General features: G+C 52.2%; 1 protein-coding gene across 1 annotated transcript in view; it reads right to left on the reverse strand.

Moving 5' to 3' along the window:
* Nucleotides 1-2,846: 2,846 nt before the first annotated feature.
* Nucleotides 2,847-22,998, reverse strand: part of JPH2 (junctophilin 2) — a 34,216-nt gene continuing 14,064 nt past the window's right edge. Inside the window, exons 3-6 of the mRNA XM_052788707.1 lie at nt 11,901-12,019; nt 7,609-8,411; nt 6,425-6,522; nt 2,847-5,362 (exon numbers count right to left, since the gene is read on the reverse strand). Of these exons, the coding sequence (XP_052644667.1) occupies nt 6,442-6,522; nt 7,609-8,411; nt 11,901-12,019 (1,003 nt within the window). The 3' untranslated portion in view covers nt 2,847-5,362; nt 6,425-6,441. The remainder of the gene's footprint in view (nt 5,363-6,424; nt 6,523-7,608; nt 8,412-11,900; nt 12,020-22,998) is intronic.

Here is a 22,998-nt window from a genome sequence, read left to right on the forward strand (position 1 = left end):
CAGTCCTGGCCAGCATCCCAGGAGCCAGCCTGCCCCAGGGCCACATTAGGGCACAACCCACAAAACACCAGCAGTTCCCTAAAAAACAGGATGAAAAGACCATGAAGGCACCCAGCACCTCCCTGCAACCAGAGCAGGCTATTAGAACTCAGCTTCTGCTCTGTGGTACGATCCTGCAAAGAGCACATTACTAAAGTTAAAATCATGGTACTTTTAAATTAGTAATACTCAGGTCACCGAAGAGGATGCTGAGCAACTGCTTAAATTTTTCAGAGCCACAAGAGAGAGTGGACCACACATTAGGGAATGAATTGGATACAGCCCCTTTTCAATCTGCTCTGCCCCTGGCTGCTGCTTTGAACTAATTAGTTCAAGCAGGCCCCAATTAAGGAGCTGCTAATGAAGCCTGGGGTATAGTCCTACAGCAATTTTAATGTAATCACTCAGCAGTTATTTGTTTATTTTGCAATTCGTGTTTCCTAAGGCCTCTGGAGGCCTCTTGGGCCAGCATTCCTCCTGGACCTGCCTTCTTTCTTTGCTTGCTCAGAGGTTGCTCCTCAGCACTCTTCAAACTAAGGCATCCATCCATCTTGGGGAGCACGCTGTAACGCACAGTGGATTGAAGCTTGCCAGGCCTGCAGGACTGACTCTATGTTACTAAAATACCCTCAGTTTAGCAGTTAACCAGCCCTGCATGTTTCTGTCCTGCCAGGGTCTAAATGCAGACCCCGATGGGAGGGCATCGCTGGCATTGCCCGTGCCCCAGATCAGGGGCACTTTCCCAGCTGTTGCCCGAGGGAGGGGACATGACTGCAACACTACAGGTCCCCTGTGACATGGGTGATGGGCAGAAGTATTAAGGACAGTCTGTGTTTTATAATTGCTGAATTTTCTTTAATAACCACCTTGTGAATTGTGCTCCATGTGCTGTTTCTGTAGAGACAGGGGATGCTGCAAGTGCACCAGTGGCCACTCACTGCTCCTCCAAAAGGTAATGCCTGAAGCCACAAGCCAGGAACCCTTTAAAAGCTTTTCCCTTTCAAGAAGAAGGTCCTGGGGTGGTCCTGGTGCTAATACAATTTTGAGACAGTCAGCAAGGGCCCATTGTTCTCCTGTGCTGGCTGATCCTGTCTGTCCTTGCGGGCACAGTGTGGGTGGCTGCTGAGAGGAAATAAAATAAAAGCAACTTTTTCCAGCCACGCAGTGCCAGTGTTTCTGACAGGATAAGGTGGCCACCGCAGGGCCCCTTGCTGCCAGCCCCAAGCCAGGCATGGTGTGCCCGTGGCTCCTGGGCCAGAAAGGAGCACAGTAACCCCTCTGCGCTTCCTAGCACCTACTTGCTGCCAGGGCCACCTTCACCCCAGCTCTGGCCCTTCCTCTCACACAAAGATGAAGGCCAAGAGAGGGGGTTGCTCCCGTGAGCCTCAATGCCCTGCAAGGACGGTGGAGGGTAGCACGGCCGTCCCCAGGACGCCTTGGCAGGTCATGCTCAAAGGACACGGGTGCTCAGATTGCACCTTCCCTCCCACCGGTGGAGGCTAAGGCTGCTGCCCTTTGGTCACAGGACCAGGCCAGTGCCTTTATCCTGGTTCTCACATATCGGACACCTCCCTGCCCGCACCTGGGAACGCTTACCCAGGAGCAGTGCGGGGGACGTTACCTGTGAAACCAGCAGTTCCCGAAGCAGAGACCCAGCACTGTTCCCCCCACCCTGGGGAAGGGGCAGGCCTTTTGTTTTGCCTTTATTCATATTTTTGAAGCAATACGTCATTGCTGTAGCAGCAGACCCACCTCCCTCCCTGCTGCCTCTGCCACACATGGGCCAAAGATCTGCTCCATTCATCAGCCTGAGATTTATGAGGTGCAAAGGGCTCAGGTTACCCCACTGCCCCCAGCCTCCTCCTAGAGACGGGATGAATGAGATGCTGCTGGTTCCTCCCATACCAGAAGCAAAACAAGCCCAGAGGAGAGTAAAGCCATCATTTCACCAAACTCAGCTCCTTAAGTCTGTACTAGAGCACAAAATCTTCTGCCACAAGACTCCTCACACCCACAGAAGCCGGGGGAGGCCCTGCTGTCTGCAGAGGCTGAGCCTGCATCCCGCCAGCCTCTCTGCACAGCCCAGCTTTGCTCATGTGAGACACTCCAGAAATAGAAAAGGGATTGAAGGTTTTGGCTACTCTGGATTCCTTGGGCCCCTGGGCCCTGCTGCCCCTGGCTGGTGCTGGGCTCTGCTCTCCCATCCTCCCCTGTAAATCACTCTTTCCCCGAATGCCATTTCCCTGTCCCTCATGCCTGGCTTTCCTCTCACTTTGGTCATTTCAAGGGGCTGAGTGAGAGGACGGGCCATGGGCGGAGGAGAATCAGTCCTCCCCAACCCCAGGAGGACTGTGGTACCGGAGGAGCCAGCAGTGACGCACAGCTTGGAAGAAACTTGGCAGCAACCCTGGGGTCAGGAGGCAGTGAAGGGACCTGTCAGCAGCCGTCTGCATCACCCGGGCAGGCTTTGGGCCAGTGAGCTGCCTTTCTTCCCAGCCCCATGCAACCTCTGGCAGAGGCCAGCGTGATGATGGCACACAGAGCTTCCACAGAGAGCAATAGGTGTCCTCAAACATCTGGCATCAAACTTTTAAAAAACAGTAAGTGAAAACAATTGTCTTTGCAAAGTACCCCCCATCAACAAAAAATACAAGATTTTGAAATAGATACTGGGAAAAAGCTAAAAACCATCCAGATGCCACCTATGAAATTCTGCGCCACATGTTGATGAACTCTCCTTCAAGACTGGAGTGAATGTGTCAACCTGGAATGAAACCTGGAGATTCCCCTGCAAAGATCCACATGGGTACAGTGAGCAGATAACTGTTTATTATTGCACGTAATCCAGCAGAACAACCGACAGAAAACTCCGGACAGTAGTACACAGATTGTAGTAAACAGCTTGCAAAATCTGTGATGAAGGTATTTTTGTGTGAAGAGTGAAATATATCTGCATCTTTGTAAGACCTGAAAAGTATAACACAATATCCTAGTCAGTTTTGAAAGCATGCATTTTGAGGTAAATCCGTTATTTTTGCATCTAAGAAAACAAAATCCCTAAGGGGCTATATATATATATATATCTCCATATCTCAGCGTGATATGGATATATTTATATGTCACATAAAAGCAAATCTACCTACTTTTCTCAGAAGGTTACTAGGAGGAAAGCACATTACCGAGTGCACATCACATGCATAAAAAATTGGGGCGGGGGGGAATTACCTTAGCACTGTTGAAAAAGATCCATTTTTGTGCTTAGTGATAAATAAAAGCCCCTCAGGTCTCTCAACGGAAATTGTCTTGGTGGTTAATAAAAGCAGTTGGCATATTGAAACTGCAGAGCTGGCAAGTGAGTGCCAGCAAATGGAGATAAAGTGTCAAAGGCAGCAGAGCCTGGGGTTTGCAATACATTTATACTTAAGAAAAAAAGGAAAGAGGCAAATTGCTACTAAACTATGCTCTGTGGAAGTGTAGATGATGCTGCACAGCTTTCTCAGGACTGGTACAGCCACATGGCTTTTAGGAAGGGATCACATTCACTTCTCCCACAGTTAACACCATGTGTTTGCTACTGTGGCAACGTTCCTGAGCTGAGTAAGGTTAAAAAATAAACTTGGTTCACAAAGAAAAGTACTGAATTATTCTCACTCTCTTATGCTATAATTAGAGCAGATAAATTAGGCAGGTTTTGCCCTGTATTGCCAGTCAGTGTAAACCCCTGCCTGTCTGCCACCCCATCTCTGAAATCCTTTCAGATTGACCTTTGGAGCAGACTGGGCATCTGTTTTTTTCCTTAACCATCATTTCCCCATTCTTTCCAGTCCCTCAGGTTTTCCCACCCAGTCCTGTGCTGTGGGACTTCAGGATACACAGAGGTGCACAACCGACTATAAATAACATTTCTGATTATCTTAAAAAGGGATAGAAAATACATCCTGCTCTTAAAAGAAGGAAGAAACATGTCCAAGCACTCAGCTTCACACTAAACTGTAACTTCATCTGTGCCGACTTTCTAAGCTCACACTGCTAAGGATTGGAGCAGATCATGGTGGAAACATCTCCTTCCAAAGGTCACTCTGTTGCAGCTTTGGGAAGAATCGGTGCAAATGGCCCAGGCCTCTAAGCCTCGCACACAAGAACAACAGCTAGAATTGCCCCACTGCACTCTACCACCGCTGAAAGTCTGGCTGCTGTGTATTTTTGAGCCTAACACCCAAATACACTGGAGTCACTCGGGTCTCTGCACCTTTTTTTCTTTCAGGAATAATGTAACCTCTCCCACGACAGCCACCCTGCATCCTCTGGTTGAAAGTTTGTTCACTCTTGCAATGAGAGAGCCCAGGAGCCCCGCTGCAGCCCAGCGTGCCAAGGGGAGGAACATGCAGGTGTATGGTGGTGTTTTTCAGTAAGTACCTCCTTTTCATTTTAAGTCACAACATTTTCATAGAAAAAAGGGGTAAAGGGACAAATTCAGCACACCTACTTCCCTTCCTGTTACAGTGGGAAGTCTCCCACTGCAAGACGCCTCTGTGCAGAGTATTGCTGGTGGCTGGAGAGCGCTTGGACGGCACCTGGTCCCGAAACGGGCACCATCTCCACTGCAGCACTCCCCACATGCATGAACAGCCTCGGATCAGCCAGTCCCTCGCACCCCACCCCACAGCCCCCATCCGTGGCACTTCAGCAGGCGTGGGCAGGACTCTGGTTACACTTCGATAAGCCCAATTTCAACTTGCTCCCCCTCTCAGTCCTCCATACGTGGAAAAAGACTCCAGGCGACAGGGAAAGGAAAGACTTTTTGTTTGTCCATTTGGATGACTTCCAAGCATGGAGGGCGACATTGTCCACCCCTAGCCGTGGCGCAGCTCTCGTGAGTCTTTTGGTTGCTGTGTATTGTTTCATCTCCACGCATGGATGATATTCTTTGGGAAATCTCTGACACTGAGTCAACCAAGGGAGTTACAAAACACATCAGTGTGCACGCATGAGACCTCACTTGTTTTCCTACAGCTACAGATAAATTCCTCATCCCTGGCATGACAGGAAAGTTGATGGCTTTGGTGAGAACAATTTAAGGCAACTGCTAGTTTATACACAGAAGACAAGGAGGCTGAATTGCAGAAACCCTGGCTTTTCCTTGGTAGATTGCAGAGGCCAGCCACAGCCTGAGACCAGGGAGACTGAACTGATCTTCAGGCGCTTTCATTTAAGGTTGATGTTTGCAGTGCAACCTTGGGATCCCAAGTCCTCCTCTTAGGTGTTTCCAGGTGGCTGAGATTTAATCCCCGCCAAGGTCTGTGGTCTCCATCAGCAGCAATGCCTGTCCCAGACACAGATGAATAGGAGAGTCAAGGGGGAGCAAAACACACAACTGACACATGATCATGGCTGTCTGCAAGACTTTCAGCTCTGCAGGCTGAGTGGGGACTAATAACATCACAGAAAGCAGTGCCCAGCAGAACAGTTTTAACCCCCAGGAGGCCCCGGGAAGGCAGCCCCAATACCCTCACGGGGGCTTGGGAGGCACCCCTCACATTATGTTCATGTGAGGCTTAAGGGTCAGGTTCAGCCTTGATGGGATTTTTTTTGCAATATTTGAGCCCAAGGCAACAGAAATCTTGTGCAAACCCATGATGCATTCCTGTGTGCAGGAACCCCAGAGGCACAAGTAACCTCACAAGGTTTTATTGCCACCAAATCCAAATGCAGACCCGCATCCCAATTCAAGTGGAAGACCTGGGGGAGCTCCAGTTTAACCTTAGTCAGATACACATCTCAGCTCATATTTACCTTTGGTAACACCAACTACATAACAACAGTGGCAGAACTAGCACTGGTACAATTAGAGCTGCAAACTTCAGAGTTTCACATTTGCTTTGTGTTCCTGCCTCTTTGCTGGGCTGAATGCCAAGAAATATTGCAACGCACAAGATACCTGGCAGCCGTGGCTGCAGAACAGCAAATTGAAAGTGTTTCTTGCAGCTTATTTGCAGAAAACAAATTTCAAATTTAACATCACACATTCTTGCACTGGAAGTCTCCACGAATCATGTCCATCCAGCTGGGAAGGCAAAAGTATACTGTGGCATTGCATCCAATAAACACAGTTCAATTTTTTAACTTTGAGGAAATGATTTTATGAAAAGACTAGAGAACTATCCACTGAAATTACTCCACAGACCACTCTTTGAACAGACAAGGGGTTACTGAGAATCAAAACGGTCAATGCAAGGCAACTCCATCTATTGAATAAATCCCCATGCATTTTCATCACCAGGGCATCCATTAGTGAATGATTTACTTTGGCAGTAAAGCCAACCAACCCTAAAATGTCCACAGTGAAGTCTACAAAATGAGGATAAAATCTCGTTGCTTCTCTTACCTTGTCCAGGGGTCACATCATGTCAAAAAATGTACAAATAGGATGGCCAGACCAATGTTCAATAAGATGACCATGCAGATCACGACTGTGTTAGGTCCCTGAAGGAAAAACCCAGAACAGAGTTACACATGGCAGTTCCAGGCGAGGAGATAGATACAGCTTGATTCTGCTATTCAAAACCACCAGAATCATCCCCTCCCAACGCACATAAATCTGGCACTTAACAACCAGCCTGAATTTCAAACTAGTTGAGTATCTATCAATCCCTATTCCTATTTCTCCCCTGCAGACTCCTAAGGAGGCTAAATCAGGCTTCTTCTGAGGCTAAAGCAGATTAAAGGAGACCCTGACCACGGGCACACAAACTGCCAAGCCTATGTCAAGCTGCTCCTCCCATCTCATTTCTCCACCCACCTTGCCCACGTTTGTAAAGCTGCCATTTTTAAGATGAACAAATGCATCCGTATGAGATTGCTCTAATTTCAGACCAAAATATTTCCAGGCTGTGCTTTTCTTAAGTCATGTTGGAACCATTCACGTCCAAAGGGCTGCAAGATGAGAAGCAGCGGGCTAATAAAATGTCTGGTTTTACAGCTGTATTTGCTAACAGCAAAATTGAATTTCAGTGACTGTATTTTAAACCTGGGAAATCAGCTGGTGATTTGATACCACAGTTCAGCTCATGAGGTGCCACTACTGCAAAGAGTAACAGTAACAGGTGAAAAAGAAACCCCACTCAGCTTTTTCTTCCCTGTCCTACATTTTCCCCCCAGTTTTCCAGATCCGTGTTGGCTGGTAAAGGGGTGGGAAAAGAAGGGGAGAACAGTCTAAAAAGTGAATCAGAAGATGCCCATTTTCCTCAAATTTTGAAATGGGGATGTGTCTGAAAGCGCATCTGCCCTGGTGCAGAGAGGAAGTTAAAATAAAAGGGTTATGAACACCAGCCCCAGCAGCTGAGGCAGGGCAGGCTGGGAAGGCAGCAGGAGAGGGGAAAACCAAGGCCCTCTTCCAGCAGGCTTTGGGGTCCTGAAAAGAGCCTCCGGGCACCGCTCTGGCCTGCTGCAGCCTCGAGGCCATGGGTCTGCATCCCCCTGGGCCCCTTCAGACCTCCTGGGGAAAAGTAAACCAAAAATAAAAGGCAAAGATGGCTGCCAGGGGTGCCTCCCGGGCTGCCCCCACATCACCTCTTCGCACTCCTCCGCCTCCCGTGCTGCCGCTACCGCCGCTGCCGGGGCCGGGGCCGGGGCCGGGGCCGGGGCCGGGGCCGGGCTCCGCTTGGCCCCCGCCTTGGGCTCCGTCCGCCCCGGTGCCCTGGCCTCAGTCTTCCTGTCGGCAGCGGGCTCGGCCCGGCCCGCCGCCCTGCGCTCGGGGCTGGGCCGCTGCTTCAGCTCCTTGGGCCGGGGTGGCTCCGGCTTGGCCTCCGCCCTGGCCGACGGCTTCTCCTCCCGCTCCTGCGGCGGGGCGGGGGTACCCCCCCGGGGCTCCGGGGAGGGCGGCTCAGGCTCGGGCAGCGGCTCCTCCTCATAGTCCGCGGCGGGGGAGACCGGGGAGGTCCGGACGGCGTAGCTGTGGTAGCCCTTGAAGAGCTCGACGTCGGGCTCGCGCGCCATCCTCTGCAGCGGCCCGATCTCCATCTGCTCGGCCGGATGCCCCCAGCCCCTTGAGGCCGGCCGGCCCTCGCCCTCGGGGGGCGCGGGGCTCCCGCCGCCCGGCCGGCCGCCCGCCTCGGCCCAGCTGCCCGGATGGAGGGCGCCGTCGTGGCGGGGGGCCGCCTTGGCCCGCTTGGCCTCGGGAGGGGTGGCGGCGGGGCTGGGGGCCGGGCTGGCGCGGCGGCGGGCCTCGTCCTGCTCGTGGAGCTGGGGGCTCTCGGGGGGCGTGGGGGGCGGCGGGGCGCCCTCGGGCCTCGGCGCCTCTTCCTCCATGTTGACGGCGTGCTCGGCGTTCTCCACGATCTCCTGCAGCAGCTTCCGCTTCTGGTACTCGGGGCCTGCGGAGAGAGAGGGGTTGGTGTGAGGAGCTGCCCCGGGGGCTGGAGGGACAGCAGGCCGCTCCAGCTCCGCGCCGCCATCACGCCTTTGACAGCTGTGCCCCCAGCCACGACGCGTTTGGGGATGACCGTGAGAGGGTCCGGGCTGGAGGCTGGGAGAGGAGGTGCTCCCAGACCAGAGGCTGGTTCCAGGAGGGATTTCTTCCGGGAGCAGCCGGAGGCTCTGAGTCCCACCACGTGCTTGCTGGCTGGCTGGGAAGAGCCGAAGGAGCAGGCAGGGAGCTCCAGATGAGGGTAAAGAACCCATGAAAATCTGCAGCTCAGCTTTCTGCGGTCACACAGATAGGTTATCCTGGGGCTAAAGAGAATCCAGCTCCCATCCAAGTTTGGGTTTTTTTTTTTAATGGCTGGGAAGCTCTTCCATGTGGCTGCTTTGGTGTCTAATAGCGTGGTAACTTCACAACCGATATGGGGGATGCCCAGTCTCATTGGGAAGAGCAGGTATCCCCAAATTACCTACCTGTCACCCCTCACGGTGAGAAAAACACGTTTCTCATGCACCGAGCAGGGCTGACAATTTCACAGCCCTCCTTTCTGCACTGAGCCCCGCAACAGCAGCGAAATTACCTGGCACCGTCACACAAGGTGACTAGGGGCTTCAGCTTTCATTCTGGCCTCATCTCCCACGCCGAATTGTCAGCTCTTAGCAACATTGCTCTCGCTTCAATTATTTACCTATCATTAAATCTTTACTTCTTGTTAACCCTAGGTCATGTCTGCAAAGCAAATTGCAGCCCAGCTACAGTCTGGGGAAGTCAGCCAGAGCCTGACACCAAAGATATCCATCGTGCTGGGTGGCTGGCTGAGCAAAATCCACCACTGAACAACTGGGAATATCTTTTGGAAAAATAACCCTGCACAGTGCTCTGCACGCTGGGACCCGCGCTGGGACAGGGGTCCCCGCACATCACCACAATGCTCATAGCAAGTGAGAACAAGAAGAGTGTGCTCCTTATGGGCAGCACGAGGTCGCAAAGCAGCTTGTTTGAAAGCAAAGCACCTGCTTTTGAAAGCGGCTTTGGCCTCATTCTACTGCATCCAAGCGATGCTGAGGGGTGTAGATGTACAGGGCTTGCTCTATGCTCCTGAATGGCACAGACTCTGGAGCCGTGCCATCCCTGGCTGCCTTGCAGTTCCTCCCCTCATCTCCTCCACCCCAAAGACTGATACAGACTTGAGCCTGGTTGGGAAATCGGGATTGGTGCTCCCTTCCCTCTAATAAATCAGTGGTGTGATTTGCACGCTGCTACCTCCTGCCCACGCAGGCAATGCCTCTGTTTGGAGTGGGCAGTGGGGAGTAAAAGGGCACTGATTTTAGCTGCTCTGCCCTGCCTGCACGCTCCTGTCAATCAGCAGGCGACCCATTCAGGGCCATTTATTTCTGGCTGCAAGTGGATTATTTGGAAGCCGTTTCAACAGTTGTTCAGACTCCTCAAAATAGGCTGCCTGCAGCTCCAGGCTCCTTGCTCTCTCCTGCTGCTTTCTCCTCCTGAATAATTCACACCAAAAAAAATCCCAACTGCCTGGAGGGCACTGCACAGCTCCAGTCCTCCTCACCTCCCCACATTCACCTCCCAGCATGACATTTCAGCAAAGGAGGGCTTTGGCTTACATACCTCTCCTCTAAGCTATTCAGGTTGATATCCTAAAGGAAACCCAGGGCTCAATACTTATTAGAGATATGGGGCTTGCTGAGTAGGATTGCCCTGTGCCAGACGTAGCAGGGTCTATCTGCCAGGATAGCAGGGGGAAACGCAGCTGCCGAACACTGCCAGGCTCTCCTGGCTGTGTGACCAGCAGCTTCGAGTCCTAGCAAAATCCAAGGGTGGACTTTTGTCTGATTGTTCTTTGATGGTGCAGCTGTGCAAGAAGAGACATTTCCCCTTGTTGCACACTTAGGGAATTTAGAGATTTAAAAGAATCATAGAAATAAAATGTGCATCAGCAGCTTACAAGGCCATCGAGAGAGGCCAGGACCCAAGCAAAGCCCTACATAAAAGCGGCGAGAGGATTCAGCTCCTGAGGAGCCAGTAGTGGAGGCCAGGCTGCTTCAGGCATTTTGCAGGGACTGTTTCAATTGTCTCATTCAATTGCCATGGGTGGAAAAAATAATCTAGCTAGATGTCAAAAACCTCCCATCAGGAATTCCAGTTTCCTTTGCCTCTGTGCTATAAATACCCCAGTGTGCAAAGGGTGAATGTGGAGCTGTGAGTGGCAGCTGGGGGGCTTATGTCAGGATCAAGTGATGTTTAGCTATTGTTAAATGAAGTGCCACACGCTGGCTCACGCCCATGCCCGGGTGCTGTGGTGTTTCCCCACTCAAAGCCAGCTCTGACGGGCCTCGCTGGGTGGTGGGGAGGAACAGGCAGCCCTCCAGCATGGCATCTCCCCAGCTAGTAGGTGCAGGGCAAGGTGGGAGTACAGGGAATTTAGGCAAATCTGTCAGCATGACTCCCCGGCCAAGCGCCGGGTGTGAGCCATACCCATTTCCCACTGTGTGCCCTGTGCCGGGGTGTAGTACCAGAGACCCAGGGGCACTGAAATCAGAGCAGGAGCAGGTGGCAGGTTTTGCTGAGCACGAGTCATCCTTTGGCTTCTACCCCCAGTTTTGCCGCTCTGATGGTCCCTTGTGATCCTGCCTCAGCAGCCACAGGGCACTTGTTCTAGGTAACAAAGCTGGTAATAAGAAAGACAGGATAAAAATGTAGGCACTGGAATCCTTGTTTTCTGCTCTGTTACTACCTTCCCTCTCTCGAAAGGAAAGCTTTCCAGGAAGAACATATCTCCAGCTAACTCAGTCTAGGGAAAGGTAATGGCATTCACAATGCTGCTTCTAATATTACACTTCCGATCTACTAATCCTCAGTGCTTGGTCTCACAGAAGGAACCTCCCAAGTGTTTTCCCAGCCAAATAATCAGCAGTGATGCTAACAAATAAATAGGGAATCAGGGAAGTAGTATTTTGCATTAGCAACTTTCTTATAGGATATTACAGCCTCTAAGTAACCAAGTCTGATTGTACCCTGGTGCAGTGTGGGGCCCCACAATATATGGGCTTGTGAGTCAATGTGCAAAGCTGTTCCAAGAAAAAGCCACAAGGAATATATCTACAGGAGTGCTCCAAATAAACTTGAGCTCGCTGCCTGCCCTGCCTGGCACTGGGAGGGCTTCGGCACATGGAGAAACATGAGGAGAAGTTGAGGGACTGTGGGTTATTCCTCCAGGGTATGGTAACATATTCCAGCAGGTAGAACAGTGGTGTAAGGAGGACAGCAAATCATCAAGAGCAGGGGGCTAGCTGAACTCGTGCAAAAGAGGATTTAGGATAGACAGGAGGGCAACTTGTGGAGTTATAAAGTGGGTGAAGCATTTGAACAGATTCCCCAAGGAAACTGCAAAATCCCTCTTAGAAGATGCCTCTGGTCCTACCTGGCTGATAGAAGTCCGGGGAGAGCTCCCTGGCCATCATTCTGGCTATGCCCGATTCGTTGTTAGCAGCCTGAGCTGCCTGCTCTGACCCTTCAGCCTTGGCTTTGGCATGAGCCGTCCTGCGGAGAGAAGAGGGGAGAGAAGAGGGGACAACAGTAAGCACCATCTGAGCCAAGATTGTCCCAGCTTGAGCAGCGGACCCTGTCCAGCAACAAAATCAAATCAGCCCATCTGGCATAACAGCACTCAGCACTTGCCCACCTGACCCCAAACCCCCACACTTGAGGAGAAAAGACCAGATTTTCAACAAGTGTGTGGCACAGATGCTTAAGGCTAAGGTGTGAAAGTTGCATGTAGTCACACAAGGGAACAGGGCAAGTGTGTTTGCAAACGTGAGCATGTTCATGTGTTGCAGCAAGGCATCAAGTGCTGCAAAACGGGCTTGCCACCGTGCTGCGAAGTACTGAAAACCTAGCTCAGAGGAATGCCTAAAGCATCACCACAGGCATCTCTGGAACATAAGGGGACAATAACGTGATGGCTGAACACCACTGTGCTGTCACCAGCCCTGAGCTGCTGCACCTCGCCAGAGGCAGCGTGCCCCTGCCCAGCACACCAGACACGTTTTACCCCAAATGTCTTTCCAGCAAACAACGCACATTGTCCAAGGGGCTTCTTTACTCACCACAGCCTGGGGGGCCGCTCTCTTTTCCAGTGCTAGGAAATGCAGAGCTATTGCCTCCCTCTCAGCTCGGCTCCCCAAGTCCTCTCCACTCCTTCACAGCACATTGCCTCCTTGCTCCAAAGGGCTATAGGGCTATCAGTTATTTTGCTGGCCGGCTTTCATATTCCTCGCATGCCTCATCCTTGGGGCCCTGTGATCTTTACGCTAAAAGAAGGGCTGGCTTTACAGCCCAGCTGCTCGTGGTCTGGGAAGGAGCTGACTTCAAAGAGCAAAATTGCACCTTAAAATAAGGGAGGGTGAAGCATAGTGTATTCAGCTGCTTTGTTCCACCTGGGGCTTACAGAGAACTGCTTTCCTCATGCTCTCACTATCATGTTTGCCGAGGCTCCCTGTATGTCCCTTGCTGCATGTGATGGAGCATACGCTGGGTGCATGTGCAAAATGACATATTTTTGTGTGGACAGTTAGATAAGCAGTTAGCAGCCCTCAAACACCAATTCACTACAAATTACAACCTTTAACTGGTCCTAGGGTGTTTGATGAGCCCTTTTCAGACTCAGGTTGGTATCTGGTCATGTTTTAGGACAAAAAATGAGGAAACATGCCATTCTTATCCCTGCAGCAAAAATGCTCCAGAGGAATTTTTGGACTGTCAGTCATGAAATCAGGATTAATTCTTTCCCATTAAACTGAGATGCAGTACGCAGACAAGACTAGCTTTAGTGTGAATACTCGACAGGTGCAATGAAAAGGTGATAGAAATGCTGTTCAGAGATCCTTAGAAGGTAGGAGATATATATATATATATATATATATACACATACATACACACACGCACCATTTTGAGTAGCTGCGGGGAAAGAACTAAACGTAAGGCATTAATCCCAACTGATACAGGCAACAGTGTGACTTGACGGGGAGCCGAAAACACTGTTCAGGACCCTGCGATAGAGAAGAGGGTGCAGAGCTGCTGTGGCTCAGCCTGTTTCTCCCTGGGATGACATCCCGCTCCGCTGGAGCCATGATTCACCTCCCTGCCCACACTCACACATTATCTCCCCGCTCCTTCTGCAGGCTGAGCTGCCTAGGATTGCTGTCATTCTTGGTCTTTTTATCCAAAATTATTACAACTCCTGAAAATAACTAGAAACAAGACACGATGAGGCAGAAAACAGCAATTTTAAGCTGCTGCTCACAAGCAGGAGGTCTGAGGCAGCTCTGAACAGAGAAAGCACCTCCTTTTTTGGTAGCATATAATCAGCGTGATTAATTCCACTATAATCTGGCAGGGGCCAAGGGGGATGTTTCTGTGCTCTCCGTGCCTGGGGGATCAGAGCGCGCTGGGCGCACTGGGCGTGGGGCACACAGCCTGCCCGGCGCCAGTCCTGGGAAGAAGCTTGCAAAGTAAGGATCCAGCTCTTCACCTCAGCAAGACGTGCTCCGACCCCTGAATTTGTCCTGCTGCTCTCAGAGGATGGGATTCACCATACAGAGATAAAATCCTCCCTTTCAGCCGCTCACCGAGCCAAGCAGAGGCTATCCCGGCCACTTTCCAGCCAGATAATCAGCCAGCTGGCCCCAGCTTGGGCAGCAGCAGGCAGCTCCTGGGAAGTGGACGGATGCTTTCCTAAAGGTGATTTCCAAAAAAGTCTGGAAGTGGACTGGATGAAGGGTCTGCTCCCTCCGCTAGTAAGGACAGAGCCAGACTCATGCCGATGTGTTACCAAATGGGTGCAGATGGCTCCCGCATGCTCAACTCTCCCCCAGCATCTGGGGCAAATGCAAGGGAACAGCCTGGGGGTGGTGGAGGGGACAAGGCAGCTCCCAGTTACGCTCTTCTCCTGCTGGAGATTACTGTTCCTCCAGAGAAGCTGCTGGATGCTATCTGGCTGCTGTGTGGGGCTTGAGTACTGCAATTCCTGCGGGTGAAGAGATGGCGAGGCCAGGAAGACCCCAACCTGGGTTGCAGAGGCTGCGGTGAGGATGCTGTGGGTGGTGGGGAGTTGAGCTGACCGGGCTGAGCTATCGCTGTGAGCCACTGTGGCCGAAGGCTACCAAGGCTCTACAGTGAGCCCTCCTGGGCACAGAGGGGCGTGAGGCCAGGGAGGCCATGGGACAGCTCCCGAGCTCCACGCATAGAGCTGTGACAGCAAGCTGAGTGGCACGACTTTGGGATCCCCCCCTGCCCCGGGGATGTGAGCTGCATGGCAGCTCTGCCCGGCTGCCTCGCTCTGCGGGACGCACCCGACCTCTGCTCCTGTCTCCCTGCTTGCAAAGTCGTCCAGAGTGTTTGATTTGGGGGACTAAGATCAACACAGCTGCAGCTTCAAATCTGGCAGCTCCGGCACACCACGTTGGCCCTGCCGGCGTCCCGGGGAGGCTGTGGCACAAGGCAGAGCACTGCTCTCCCCCAGCCACCAGCCTGGCCCCGGCAGGCATGCTGATGCCCTGCACTGGGTCCCTCCGTTGCTGAGATCATTTATTACAGCAGCAACGAGGTGATAAACATCTGGCTTACGGAGACACAGCATGGTGTTTTAAGTAAATCTCCCCCAGCTGTGCCACGCATCCCTGCGGCACGAAGGGAAGGCACTGCTGCTCGCAGCCCTCCAAAAAGCTGCGCTGAAGGTTTAGTAACACAGTGACAAAGCACAGCCTGGAGGAAAGGGCCCAGCCATAACAATAACATCTAACTTGCCTGGAGTATTTCTGAATTTATTATTTGTCCACATGGCTGGCAGTGCCTGGGAGCTCAACGCAGAGAAAAACTTGGCCCCAACTGCAAAGCAGGAGACAAATACCAGCTGCCTTGGGAGAGCCCAGCACACACAACCCACAGCACAAAAGCCTCTCCCAGCCCATAGCCCAGGGTCTGCCGGGCACAGTAGTTAAAAAAAAAAAAAGCTCAGGCAGGTTTGAGGGAAGCAGGAAGGTGATCTTCAAACCTTAGACATGAAACTTAATATAAGAGGAAAAACTTCTTCCAAGGTTAAGATCTGCTCAAAAAACAGAAACAGCTTTTGCAAAAAGGAAAATGCTGGCCTTTTATTATATGCATATAAATTTGATACTTTTCACGCAGCGCTTGAATCAGAGCCACACTTTTTTATTTACTGCTGGTTGTGCTGTCAGCTCCCAGCGCCTCTGCAGAAAGCAGCCCACGCAAAAACCATCAGAGGAGAAAGTCTGGAGATGGAGGGGTCACAGTGAAACTGAAACAGAGGCCCATGGATTTTATAGCACCCAGCAGCAGAATTCAAAAGCCCCTTTTCAAGGCAGTGCTGGAAAATGAGCCACGAACATCAAACACAACCAACTGGGGGCAATAAACACAAAGAGGGGACTTTACAAACCAACGCTGGTGCTCCCTGTCTGAAGCGAGACACTACCGTCTGGGATGAGCGCTTCCCAGTTTCACCCTGAGCCATCTCCCCAGGCAGCGCTGTTAAAAATAGCTCCAGTGAATTCTTTGCAAGGAGGAGCAGCAGCCCTGTGCCGAGGGGAGGTATGTGGGCAATGCCTGCAGCCCCCATCCCAGCCTCGCTGCCGCTGCCTGCCAGCAGCACCGGCTGGGTCACGGCGGCTGCTCCAGGGCTGCCCCGGACAGGGAGGCTTCACACCCCAGCTGGATGGGTGGGAGAGGGAGGGTTAAATGCATCTGCTGTTTTATTTGCTCCTCTGGCATGGCTCTAATACTCTAATAGTTTTTGTACTAGCGCAGGACAGAGCACCACTCCTGTCCTTCCTGGCCGTCTCCCAGAAACACTGCCTGAATCATTCCTCTGACGGCTACTAAAATCCCCTGTGGATACACGAGCCGCAGCTGAGCACCGTGCTAACAGGTGAGACCCAAAGCCAAGCCAGCATGCCCATCTCTTTGGACAGTTTATGCGGTTTTGCACATCCACATTGGATTAGACTGTAAATGAGATTGGAATTAGCAGAGAATACTGCAAATACCAGACGGGGCTGGGGCGCCTGCAGGTGCAGCGATGACCTTGGGGCTAGAAATAGAGGAAGAGCTTAGCTCTCTGCCCAAGCTATTACACATTTGCTTATTAAGGGAAAGACAGACCTGTCCAGCACCATCCTTCCTTCTCTGGGGTCTCCCTCCTCCCACTGATTCAGCAAACCCTGACGAAGGACCAGCTGAACACCTTTTTCTTGCCATTCTTGATGTCATGAGCTGCCAAAAAGGCCATTAAGCAAATATAATTCATCAGTCTAGTAAGGGGGACTTCTGCTGAACTCTTCTCTCCTGGAAACTGGCTTTTCCACCCCCAGGCAAATCCCTGCTCCAGCATCCAGCAGAAATCATTTGGCCTTCTGAAGAAACTTAAGTTATGGTTTGTCTTGGCAGGAATGTTTGCAGCACTCAGACGGGATAGAAGGAAAGCTGCAGAAATGCTTTTGCTGATGACAACATGGTGCCTTCTGGATTCACATTGCGAAGGGCAAGACACACAGACCTGACCAACACAGACCTGTGTCGGGGGTTGGACTAGATAACCTTTAAAGGTCCCTTCCAACCCAAACCATTCTATGATTCTATGTCCTGACCTGGACAGACACTTTCCGGCTTCTCCATTTTCCACACTGTCTTTGGACTTGTGTCACCTCTATAGTTGGAGCATCCCTTTCTTCCTGCTCAGTCCCAATCCATCTCCTTTGTGCCTCTCCGTCTGCCTCCATGTGCATGCAGATACCAGTAAATCTCTGCTGCTCTCATTTGCCTGTAACCAGCCCATGGGACTGAATATCCCTTTTCAGTCCATTTCTCATGCCACTTTTCCAGCCCACAGTCAAACCCATCTGTGTGTCCCACCCCATGGGCATCCTGTCCTGAGAGCCAGCTGTACTTTTCGCCCTCCTTTTGCTCTTTTTGCTCCGTCATTCATGTGCACGTACCCACTCAATTTAGACTTTGACATCCCTGGGGTGCATGAGTCTTTGGTGGTTTCTGTTATGGACTCTACACCTGCAAGGTGTGATCTAAACTGTGAATTAAGCATACATCAACACAAACTGCCTCCTAAAGGAAACACCTCCGTATCACTGTAAAAGAAATCCCAAATGAGAAGCCATCCTGACCTTGCAGAGCAGCTCTGCCCTCCAGCCTCCCTTCCCTTGCAGCCAGCTCATGAGATGTCCCAGGCTTTTCACTCATGGTACCAGCACTTACACAGAAGTGGTGACACTCTGTACATGCCCAGGCTACTTAGCTGGATAAATCAGACCTTTTCTCCTTCCTTCCACAGAAAGGGCATGAACATACCATTCAGCCAGGAGAAAAGCATCCTTTTCTGTGCCGTGCTTCAGGAGCACAGGCCTGGCAGAGCTCCCTGCCACCTAATGAGCTCAGCAAGCATTAGCCTTTATGATTACTTGGTGAATTTTTAAAATACCGAAATGTTATCCTCAGCTCTAAATAGCTCAGAGCCACTTGCATCTTTCACCAAGGGATACTTCCCCTTGGAACAGTTAAAGTGATATTAATCTTACAGCAGACATATCTGCAGCTGTCTTCAATAAGATGACAACCTACGCACCCCGGCCCTGCATACGGGAGATTTGCTCAATTAATCTCCGCTACCGTGACTGCCCCACAAGCCGAGTGGGACCGGATGGGCAGCTAGCCATCAGGGCTCGGTTGTGGCAGCCCGCATGGGAGCCCATGGGCTGCGACAAGCCAGCAGGACTGGCATAGACCACAGCTGCTCTTTCCCCTGCAGCCCTTGGATGCCAGCCGGCAGCTGCCCGGAGCCGGCTCTAAACGGAGCAGTGCAAGCCAGAGCCTGCCGGCTCAAAGGACTGCCGGCCACCGGTATGGCAGCACGGCCACGGGGCCACTGCACTGGCCCCAGACAGGCTGGACGGGCAGCTCCCTGCCCTGCTGGAGCCCATCCTGCCAGCACAGCCAGGCTGGGAGCAGCTCATGAGAGCATCCACAGAGATAGCTTTGGGGAAAAAAAGGGGAGATTTCCAGCTGCCAGCTGGACTCCCTCCTCCTCCCCCTGGTTTTCAGGTCCGCTCTTCTCTGTGCTGCCCTGAGTGCAGATCAAGCGGAGCTCAGAGGGTCAAGTCTCCCAGAGCAGCACAGCCTTGGGACTGTGTACAAACGCCACTGATTTTTTCCAACTTCCACCACACCATTACCAAAGGGGCTCAGCTAATGCTCTGGGGACCCTTATTTAATTACCTACCACTGCAAGATCAAAGCAGAGGGGTTATCCCACTAGTAAGTGCATCAAAACATCTTTACAGCACATATGCAATCAGGGTCTTCCAGCCTTTCATCCCCCATGTGCTCCTGCCTCCCTGCCTATACCTGCACCGAGCGGGCAGGGGCTGCTGCCTGCCCTGCCCGGAAGAATGAATTCCCGCTTCCAAGAAAACACCAGGGCTGCAGCAGTCATTTGTTTCGAGGGAGCACAGCCTGACTCAGGAGCAACTGCCCAGCCCCAAGCTTAGCCAAACGGACAGCATCCACAAGCCGAGTGTGTTTTACCCAATTGTCAGCTCTGCCAGCGCTAAAATGGGTCAGAAAGCGTGTGTTTCTCTCCAAGATTGTTGGTTTTTTCAGCGAAAAGTTTTAGCAACTTCTAACTCAAATGTTTTTCGGATCTCAACAATCCAAACCAAAAGAGTGAAGAACTGCAGTATCTGTTTTGTGGGGTTTTTTCCCCAGTCAAAAAATAAAAACGGGATTTTCTTTTTTTTTTTTTTTTGGAAATGAAAGCAGGCAGATTTCTTAAAATATTGCATTTGGTCAGAAGCCCAATTATTCATCAAATTTAAGGCAGAAGCCTTTTTCTCCCAACCCTCTACATCTCTTGAGTTGACATTCACAGATCTGAGGTCCAGGAGAAACAAGAGAGGGAGCAAGGAGCTGCAAAGGCTGCCAGCCCACTGCCTGTGCTGCAGCACCCACGTCCTCTGCACCTGCACCCAAGGCTGCTTAGGGCACCCAGGTGGATGGGACACCAGGTCCCTCCTGGCACTCGCTGAAGGCTCAGCAGGCCTTGCAGGAGCAAAATGACAAAAACTTGGGCTCACAAAGCCAAAGAGCTCTGGCTCGGCACCAGGCTAAGCTGAAAAAAACGCACCTCCTCCGGGAGGAAGGAGGGTTTCTGTATCTCAAGCTTTATATTTAAATTGGACATTTTACTTAAATATTTTTTCTTTTTCAAGATAAGCCTATTTCACATTCCACTGAACTGACGATAACCTCTGAGCAAAGCCTGGCTCAATCAGATGATTTTGAAGCCCGGCTCCCTGCTGGCTGATTTCAAACATTTGGATGGGAGTCAAAGCCTTCCTGCTCCATGCGGCAGCAGATCAATTGAACAAGAAGCTACCATTTTCCACAGTCGTCTTTGCAGATTAAAGTCACACTTCATTTTTCCCTTTCTGTGTTTGTAAGCTGTTGAGATAAGGATTTCCCACAAGGTCAGAATGAACAGCCCATTAATTCCACTTTCCCTGCCTGACCGGCTATGTGAGTCATATCCATCCCTGGTGCTGACGTTCTGCCATCCCGACTCTGCTCCTCTTGAGGGGATCCCTGCAAGCCACAGCCCCGCTTGCTTCAACCCCAAAGACCTGGGAAGCCCTGGAGAAAGCAGTTTGCTGCCCAACAGATACTTTCTCCTTGGAGCTACTGAAAGTGCATGCTCCCTCTTACCCTAATAGGGCATGAAAGTGCCTAAGGAAATTCACACGAGGCTGGTGGAAAACAGATAAAGCTGTGTGCACCCTCCTCTAGAGTCAAAACGCACCAGCATAACAAGCACGGTGGGCCAAAAATGTGTCAGTGCTGAAGCCACAGCCAGCCTGGGCTGGAGATGAGGCCAGTCTGGGAAAGGGATGAAAAAATGGGTAAAGACATCATGTCATCACTCATTTCACTGCACCAAAACCCTCCAGCCCGCAAAGCCCTGCACACGGTGGGGACACATCATGGGGATCCTGCAGCTGGGGCAGGTTTCTGATCCTGGCACTGGACCCTAACCCTGGGGCTCGCTGTCCCCATGGCCATACAGGGCCAGGAACGGAGAGGGGCTCACCCGAACCCTGCAGCCTGCTCCCTGCCCGGCTCCAGCAGCCAGGACAGCAAGGGTAAGCTAGAAGGAGGGGTGAGCCCAAGGGCTTTTTGGGGTCAGATGAGGGTCAAGCAGCAATTTGAAACAGGCAATACCTCTACAGAGCTGGAGACTGGTGCTCTGGGGCAGCAAAACCACAAAAACCCAGCCCAACCAAGCCCAAACCAGCCCTGCTCAGTCCCGATCACGAGGCTGTAAAGACAAAGCCCTGGCTCTGGGACAGGAGCTGGGTGTCCCCATCTCCAAGACGGGAGTGACATGAAGTGCCCGAGCTCCCAATCCAGGGCACGGGGAGGCTCGTGTGGAAGTATTGCTCCTAACCAAACCACGCGCAGTGACAACACAACACCATGGCACAAGGCAGCCAGGGGCATTCTTGCTTCAAGAGCTTTGAGAGAAACCCAAGCTGAAGTGGTCCTGGCCATGGTGGCACAGGCCAGGCAGGTTTCCCTTCGGGATGACCACGGATGGTTATCCTGGACACTGACCTCAGTTTGTGCTAAGCCATGTGGAGGAGGTCACGCCTGCTCGGGAGCTGCAAGGGGAAAAGGTCTTTATTCAGCTGGTTTCATGGGAAGGAGTGAGCACTGCTGGCACTACTGCTGTATAGAAAGTGGGAGAGTCCCAGCCCCGGGCTTCAGTTGGTGCAGAAATACATGCCAGCGACTGGGTTTCTATTAACCAAGAGTGAATGAAACAAGATTATCTTCTTTATAAACACACTGAGCAATGTGAGAAATGTCTTTGCTGGGAGAGCAGGACCGAGGAGCGTCCCCTCACCGCTGTGTCCTGGCACCCAGCTATGGCAGGAGCCACACGGCTGCCCTCATTTCTCCCTGCCTACATGCACGCTGGCTCTCTCCGAGCCCTGCTTGTGGAAGCACCGAGATGCTTATACACACTATGGTGCGGCTACACCTTGCTCGGCATGAGCTGCCCCCTGCACCCCACAGGGAATCGGGGGGGGGGGATTTTAATGAAGCCAGAGTAGTCCTGTCTCCCCCTTCACCTGCACCCACCTATGTTTTAAGGCCCCTGAGAGGTCAGGCTGCAGCACCTTTGGTGTCTGATCATACAGCTGCAGAAATGCTGCTCCCAACCCCTGTGTCTCTCCCTGGCAGCTCCCGCTCAGAGACAAATTGCAGCCAATAAACCACCCAGGGCCAGGGCAAGCTCTGTCCATCTCCTGCCTGCTGCTGCCTCCTCGTTACACACCCATCCATCACACGGAGGTGTGCAGTCCTGGAGCAAAGAGATCATGAAGCTGGGACAGCAGAGGAGGATCAGATGCTCTCCTGAGCGGGAAGCCCACCTGGCAGGGACTGCCTTGAACCACCGCTGCTGCCTGCTCTTGTGGGGTGGCCATGAGCATCCTGCCCTCTGGCCTCAGACCTAAAGGTCTGGGACCACCCACCACCTCTGGCTTTTTAAAAGCCCGAGGAAGCAGAAGGCAAAGGATATTTTAAAAAATCCTAAAACTCTTTCAGAGCAAACTCCCAAGTCTGAGCACGGGGGTCCAATAGACCTGAAAATCCCAGGCCTGAGCTGGCCTCAGGGAAGCTGAGCTGCGCCGCCAGCCCCAGGACGGCTGAGGACACCATGGCCACCGGACCAGCCCAGCTCTGCCCTGAACACACACCATGGCTCACCAAAGAGGTGCACTGGGAAGACATCGCTTTGGTTGCCCACCTTCCCCACCAGCAGCATAAACCCCCCAGAGCGCTGGGGACGAGGGCAGGAGCTTGCCGGGGCAGAGCCGTGCCAAATAAAGCACCTTATCGGTGGAAGCGTGCGGCCGAGCTCCAGTGGCGTGGGCTGCCACGGGCCTCGGGTCTCAGCTGTCGTGCTTGGGCAGCGCTGATAAATCCCTGCTCTGCCTGCCCTTATTTAGTCAGGAGGCTCTGCTGACTCCAGCGATTTCAGGACGTCATTTGCACCACACACCCGCGTTCCCCGAAGAGACGCTCGCTGCCGCCTGGCCACGCAGGCTGGAATCGCTGAGCGCAGGGAGACGGCGGCAGCGCTGCCGGGAATGTGGCCGGGCAGGGGAGGTTAGAAAGCGATACGGGAGCCGTCAAGCACTCTTGTTATTTGAAGGGAGAGCTAAGACATGCTCCAAAGACAAGGGTATGGACAGAAAAACAACTTAAGCTTCAAAACCAGGCAACAGCTCACACTATGAATGATGCCCATGTGTTGCTGCTGGGGAAGCCGCACTGATGCGATTTCTGATGCCAAGCGCTCACCACAGTTCTACAGTGCTTTAATGCAGCCCAGGCTCAGTGTCATGAGTAAACCCTACATTAACAGG

This window comes from Harpia harpyja, chromosome 1 (assembly GCF_026419915.1).
Source record: "Harpia harpyja isolate bHarHar1 chromosome 1, bHarHar1 primary haplotype, whole genome shotgun sequence".
Taxonomy (NCBI): Eukaryota; Metazoa; Chordata; class Aves; order Accipitriformes; family Accipitridae; genus Harpia; species Harpia harpyja.